The sequence below is a fragment of the Rousettus aegyptiacus genome, unplaced genomic scaffold (genome assembly GCF_014176215.1).
Source record: "Rousettus aegyptiacus isolate mRouAeg1 unplaced genomic scaffold, mRouAeg1.p scaffold_m13_p_5, whole genome shotgun sequence".
Classification (NCBI taxonomy): Eukaryota; Metazoa; Chordata; class Mammalia; order Chiroptera; family Pteropodidae; genus Rousettus; species Rousettus aegyptiacus.
Genome location: NW_023416308.1, coordinates 78,451,362 through 78,459,227, shown reverse-complemented (window position 1 = coordinate 78,459,227; position 7,866 = coordinate 78,451,362). Strand labels below are relative to the sequence as shown.

The 7,866-nt window shown below is 33.8% G+C and overlaps 1 protein-coding gene across 1 annotated transcript; it reads right to left on the bottom strand.

Annotated features, from left to right (window-relative positions):
* Positions 1-6,463: 6,463 nt before the first annotated feature.
* Positions 6,464-7,402, bottom strand: LOC107506728 (olfactory receptor 52A1-like). The gene has a single exon (XM_016137542.2). It carries the CDS (start codon positions 7,400-7,402, stop codon positions 6,464-6,466), a length of 939 nt encoding a protein of 312 aa, XP_015993028.1.
* Positions 7,403-7,866: the final 464 nt, after the last annotated feature.

Sequence of the window (7,866 nt, the reverse complement as noted above, 5' to 3'; positions counted from 1 at the left end):
AGTTAATGCCTGAGGTGGACAAGACACCTGGGATGGAAATCATGGTAGGTTGGATATAGGCATAATTCCTGCCAGATTTGGGGCTTCATGGGGAAAGGAATAACTAAGGCAAGAGGAGGATTCAGTCAGTATAGAAATGTAACTGGGACATGTTCTTTCCACCAGAGGGTAGTTGTTATGAAATCTTCATGACCATAACCCCTCCTCAGACACTCTCCCAAAAATACTATGTAAGTAATAACATAGGAGAATATTTGTTAATTTTATTGTTTATCTAATCATATCACATAACATAAATTGGAAGCATATTTTTTCAAACGAGGTAAAAATGAATTTAGACATATATTCTCAAGGCAAAAATAATTAACCTAAGATTTTTGTTTTTTAGTAAATGATTTTTCTTCCACATTTATGTTTTACCAGCACAGAATTATATATTATGGAAAATAATCTTAATGGAAATAAATATGCGTAAATGTCCATGATCATATCAGTGAGTAAAAAGCTCCTTTTCTGTCTGAAGTATTTTAATACAAAGAGTCTTCTTTAGAGAGTTACTGTCACTGCCAGAATATGAAATCAATATACAGCACATTGAACTTGATAGGAAAGCATTTTATAAGTGGAATAAAAGAACCTAAGAGGCTAGTTTTTTCTCTAGCTTCACTTTTCCCCTTCTACCTACCTAACCTCATATTTTCAAGAAATTAAGAAACCCAAATCTTAAACCATGGTCATGTCTATGTTCCAGAAAACATATTGCAACAGCCATGTGAATCATTCTTTATGTACACCTTAAACTTAAATCTTTTCAAACTAAACTCTTAATCTCTTTTCCAACTAGATTATCCCTCTATATTTCCCATTTTTTGTCCATTTGTCTTGAGTTAAATTAAGTCTAAAACCTTGAAGTTACTTATTTTTATTTCCTTTCCCTCATCCAACCGGTAACCAAAATTTCTCTGTACATTTCCACTATCATTTTTTTAGTCTTATATTTTCATCACTTTCAATTGCTGTACTGAAAAATTCTTCTAACCTTTATATATCAAATTTATCTCATATTTGTAGTTGTTATTAACACTGCAACTGGAGTTTTATTTCTCAACCAAATATCTGATTTTTTCTATGTAAAATCTTCAACAGCCTGTTCTCAAGATAAACCATTAACTCCATAGCATGGAGTTTATGTTATTGCATGACTTGACTTCAATATGCATCACCAGGTTCTTTATTTTCACTAAAACATAGTATAGGTATCAATCCAGCCAAACCTGACTGCTTTATTTGTAATAAAACTATAGATTTTTTGCAACTTTAGCTCATTCTTCATGCTATGTAGGAGGCATTTTCTCTTGATCTTTCTTAGTCAAAGCACTTCTCATCTCAAGAGACACTTTCTTTAGTTTCTTCCATAATGCTTGTCCTTAAATGATATCAACCTGTCATTTTCTGTACTGCCAAACACATTAACTTTCTTTGACATTTATTTGTCTATGATCTGTCCTGGACTTCAAATATTATTAGTCTGAATGCCTTTCCATTGCTCTTACACTGACATTTCTTTAAAGGCAAGGGCCATACCCAGAAATTGATTTTTGTATTGCAGATAAATAGGTTTGAAATCTTGGTTTCAGTTTTTAAAAATTATTAAACATAAATTCATAAACCAAGAGACCTATGCATGTAAATAATACTCATCTTCCCATCCAAAATGTTCATAATTTAGATATCCCTAGGTCTACCTGGAACAAACACCATACAAATGGTATTTATTTTACACAAACATATAGAAATATACATGATTTTTCTTTCATATAAATTCTTCCAATCATCTTATTTGTCTATAAACATCTCTCTTTTCTCTCTTTAATATGCTTTCATACTCAAATTTATATGCATTCATATGCCTTGCCCGAGATATGATGCATTCACAAGTGCATGTATATGCACATATATCTGATGTACATATATATCAATTACATCAATAACTATACAAAACCACTGTTAACCTCCACATATTTTGGCTGTACCAATTTTCAGAGACATAAATTTGCTTAAATAAATTGATAACTCCTCTTAGTATGCTACTACTATATGCTTTTAATCAATTTTTAGGACTCATCTTAATAAATATTTTCTTTGTATGCCTTCCCTGTCCTTCCACATTGTCTTTTTCTTCACTCTATATTGCATTCATTTTCAATGGTCTCTTTATCCTTTGGTCTCCTTCATTTTCAAGCATCACCTTACACTTTCTCAGTCATAATACATATCGCACAATATAATAATTGCCTCTACATGATTTTTCCTTCTTAAATTAAGTTTATTGGAGTGACATTGATTAATAAGATTATATGTCTCAAGTGTACTATTCAATAATACATCCTCTGTATATTGCATTGTGTGTTCACCACCCCAAATCAAATCTCCTTTTGTCACTATATATTTGACCCCTTTTATCCTTGAGTACATCTCTGCATCATCATTTTTTCCTACATTAAAAAGAATGTTTGTCTATACTTGTTTTCATAGAGTCTAGAATTTATATGATATTTAATATGAGTTTAATAAACATCTGTTGAATAGATCAAGTCCCATTTCAAATAGCTTCTCTGATGAAACAACAAAAACATGAAAGAATGCATGTGCTTACATGCCTGTACTTATTTTTAGTACTGAGCTTAAGTACTGAAAATAAAAGAGGAGAAGGAAAGGTTAGAGGAAGGAAAGAAAGGATATAGAGAAAGGACAGAGAGAGGGACAGTGAAAGGAAGAGTGGGAAGAAGGGAGGGAAGAAAGAAGCATTTTCTTTCCCTGGCTGACATTCTTTTCCACTGAGGATCCTTTCATAGTGATATCTCAAATTTATTTCTGAGTATTATGTAGGATATGTTTTTTCATCTTCAGTAGACCAATGTGTTCCCTCAAGTATAATTTCCCTTCCTAATTATTATGATTATCTTTTGTTACATTACAGATATCTCAAAATTTAGAGTTTTAGGTTGACCGGGCTTAACTTAATATTCTCATCTCACATCCTCACATGGTTTTGCATGACAAAAAGGGGCTGAGCTGGATTCTTTAAAGGTTCATAAAATTGGACATCATCCAATATGGTTTCTTTACTGACAAGTCTGGTGCTTCTCTACTCCTCTTCCTGGTATATTTCTCCATAAAATAAGCCTGGGTTTCTTGCCCAGGGCTTCAAAAGATAAAAAGCAGAACTTGCTAGGCTAGATATGGTCTGTATACAAGACTTACATAGCACCACTTCTGTAGTAGTCTGTTGTTCAAACAAGTATTTGACCAAATTTAAATGTCTGGAAAGTAGACTCACTTCCTGATGGTCACATTGCAGAAGAACATGGAGTTTATAAAATACTTTTATATCTATCTTTGACAAATCTAGTCTCGTTTCTCTCATATACAACACACATTTAGACCTCCTCCAAACGTCCATGTCTCGTCCTATTATGGCATTCATCCAGACTTTTATCATCTAAATTATATCCAAATGTAAGTGAGGCTTCATGGGTGAGATTCTTTGGAATTAGTTCCTGGATTATGGTTCTTCTTTATCTGAACACCTATTTACTGAAGAGATAAGTCATTTGCCTCTCACACTGCTATCTTACAATATTAATACAGCAATAGGATAACTACAAAATCCCCCTCATGCCAAAAGAGAAGAAAAAGTAGTTACTGGTTCATAGCATACTAAAATCTAAGGCACATGTTGCCAGCTTCTTGTTTTGGGGCCCTATCCAATGCGTCCTAATCCATGATGATAATTCTCTTTGTCTCTGTTGTTCTTGGCTTTACCGTCTGGGATCTAAGCTCTGTACTCTGAGTCATCATTCATTTTAAAATGGCCCAAGTATTTGCTTCATCTTTCTAAGCCTGTATTGGGGATTCCTATAAACACACAATAGAATATACAGAAGTCAAATTATAATGTACACCTGAAAATTATATAATTTTATTAACCAATGTTACCCCAATAAACTTAATTAAAAAATATATTTTACGCATCCATTAAAAAAATATATCTTTTCATTTTGAGCTGTCTCTGTCCTTTTCAGTCTAATCTGGTAGTCCTTCTGACTAATGAATCTTAAAAATGCACAGATTTTTTTTCCCCTAGAAGCTAATTCTTACTTTAAGTGTATATAATGTAGAGAAAAAGTGAATGAGAAATAGTTTTGTGTTCAAACTCATAGATACCTAAAACTTTTATGGTTTCTCTGAGTTTTCCTTGAAAGTTAAGCACTACTTTAATTCATTTTTTATATACATATTTTATTATATGTGACGTTTTCAACATTCTCTGGAAATTTCATCCATCAAATCCATCAGTTCACTAGGTATTTATATTTTTTATTTTCTACATTTAAAAAGGAGACAGTTTTGTCAATTGTTTCACCATTACAAAGCACAGCACGTGATAACGATTTTGTAACTCCATTTAAAGCTTTCATTAACAGTCTTGTTGGTACCCTGTAAGCTTCTGTCCATATACTCTCAAAACCAATGCTGCAGATTTTAGTTTTTTGTTACTGAAGACTCTAACTCTTGACACCCTTTTTTCTCTTACATTTAACTATTATTGTGTAATATAACACCCCAGCATTTAGTGGTTTTAAACAATATGTTTTTTTCTCAAAGTTCTGTTGATTGCCTGGAGTCAGCTGTTCAGTTCTAACTTGGAGTCTCAAACAGTTGCTGATAGTGTTTGGAACAAGAATCCATGGCTGTACACAAGTCTTCGTCTTCATTCATATGTCAGACACCTCAGTCCACCTCCACACTGACTGCTGTTCCATCAGAGTAGAACTCAAAGGGTTCTTACATTGTGGCATGAAAATAGGAAAAACAAACTATTATATCAATTAAGAGCTCTGCCAAGAACTGACAGATTGATTTTTGTTGTACTCATAGCAGTTACAGGGTCTCAGACTTATTGAAAAGTATAATGAAGAGTCCATTCTTGATGGGTAAGTGGCAAGATCACATAAAAGAAGAGTATGTGAAAAGGAAGATACAGTTATAGCCATGCTTAGAAACTACAATTTTCTATACTCAACTCTTTCACTTCTATCATAAGTAATTTTTTCAGCTTCTATTACTCTCAAAGGTTCTGTATTCTGTTCTCAACATCTCTATCATTGTTCACCGATGATTATTTTTCAGGGCTCCCTAATCAGCTCTCATACATGTGGTCTACTCTTGGTTTTGTGCATTAGATTTTTTTTTCTCTCTAGAAATATCACACTTTGGCTTATGTATATAGAGATTTATAGGGATTCATGTGAGTCAGGACACACCAGGACACCTCTTCCTTTTTAAGACAATACGCCTTATTTTGAATGACAACAGTTTCTCCTGTAACTCAAAAAGTTAACTTATCTTCTGGTCCCTGCTCTACTCTGAAAAGACTCCCAATCTACTCCAGAAAAAAAAAAAAAGATAGATTGAACACAGGTATAAAGTGATAAGTCATATAGAGGAAAGTACTTAAATATTTTCACAAATTAAGTATCTCAACAACCATTCATTCATCAGTTCACATTCCCACTTACTGAAAATAATTGTAGCTACAATTGACATTTGCCTGACAATAATAACATTCTTTGGAATGTAACAACTCTCCACTCTGTATGCTAACTCTAAGTAGTGTCTTTATTTAGAGTTAATGCAAATAAATTTATTACTGACTCAACCTAGCCAATGGTACTTATGGCTGCTTTGACATTCTTCTAATCTTATCTACTACACAAAGAATGCCATTCTTTTAGCAGAAAATTCACTCACTATTGAAAATCTCCATTGATAAAGTTTTTTATTCATACAAATATATATATATTTTTATTTTTGGAGCAGTGTGTTTACATAGAATTCATAACAATAGTGAGCTAAAATTTATATTTTATTATCCACTCCTGAAATATATAAAATTTGGTGGCCACAAAAAATTTATTTTTTCTAGCACATTCTTCTTATAATTGAAAGGATAGTTACCAGAGCATTCAAATTCTATTTTCATAATATTAAGAATTCAAAATTGTTTAGTAATCTTAGTCACTTTCAATTTAGGAAACAAACAAAAATATGTTTAGTTTGTAGATGACTCAAAAGTTTTCCACCCTATAGGAAAGAATTGGTAATTTTTAAGCAGCAATTAGGTGCAAAACTAGTTATGCCATTAATTTTCTTATCAAGATTTTAAGAAAAAATAAAAGAAGAAAGGAAGGGAAAGATGAATGGATAAGATATGTACATACTTTTCACACAAGTTTATTTCATATTCTGAATGCTCTAATTTTGAGAGTGTAAACTCTTCAGGGGAGGTGATTATAATGTAAAAATCTCACCAAGACAGACATAGTACAAGAAGTGTTCATCTTAAACATGTAAAAATATTTTTTCTTATGTCATATTATTTTATAATCACTTCTGGATGTCAGGCTTTCAGAATACAAATCTGATCAACCCGCCTGCGGATCTCTTTGGTCTTCAGACCATAGACAATGGGATTAAGGGCTGGGGGGACAAGAAGATAGATGGTAGACAATAAGATATGGGTATAGGGTGATACATATCCAAAGCGGTGGCTGAAGAAAGAAAAAAAAGCAAGGATATAAAATTCTAGGAAGATAACAATATGGGCAGTACAAGTATTGAAAGCTTTGAGTCGTGCTTCTTTCTGGGGAAGACGAAAAACAGCCTGAAAAATCAGAATGTAGGATATGAACACAAAGATCATGTCAAAACCTAGAATTGCAAAAGCCACAAAAAGCCCATATGATTTGTTAATGTGGACATCTTCTGCAGCCAGCTTGACCACAGCCATGTGTTCACAGTAGGAATGGACAATAACCACAGATTGGAAAAGTTGAAGTCGTTTAAGTAGAATGGGTAAAATCCCAACAAGTACTGTTGCCCGGGTTGTTATCATCAGTACTGTCTGAACTAGAAAGGAAGGTGTGAGGATGGATGTGTGCCTCAAAGGATCACAAATAGCAACATAGCGATCAAAGGCCATGGCCAACAGGATTCCAGATTCCATACCCTGCAAGGCATGAATGAAGAAGAGCTGAGTGAGACAAGCATCAAAAGCCATGGTGTAAGAGCCAAACCAGAAGATGGCCAACATCTTTGGAGCAATGGCTACGCAGAGACCTAGGTCGGTGGCTGCCAACACTGCCAGGAAGATGTACATGGGTTGGTGAAGACTGCGTTCTGTAGGGATGATGATTAACAAGAAGATATTCCCCAACAGAGCCACCAAACATACACCAAAGAAAGGAAATCCAATCCAAAACTGCACATGCTCTAGTCCAGGGATCCCAATCAGGGTCAATGTCTTTGGGTTCAGATATGACATGTTGGTAGATCCCATCAGGTTGGTAAATCTTTTCCTCACTACTGCTTCTAATATCTATTCAGAGAAAAAATGTGGATGGGGAAGCAGGAGGGAATTTTTCTTACCATTTCTTCTAGAGCATGAAAAACATGGATGAAAATGTGGCTATGTGACTTTCGATCTTTGGAAATCAATTTTGGTCAGTATCAGGATAGAATTCTTAGATATTTTTACCCAAACTCAATGTGAATGTTTGTGGATGAGGAAGACAAATCCAGCGTTTATCACCTAGATATTGTAGAAATAAAAATTATGATTCTAACAACATTAATCTTGCTACTTTTTGAAGTGTTCTCAAATAGTGCCACAGATGACATGAACTTTTTTGTCTATATCCACCTCTGAACTCCAGACACATTTCAGATTAGGTAAAATTCATCGGTGACATTTGAAATCGTAGGCTAGATTCTCAACCCCATTGCTCTGTCCAGTTTGTTCAA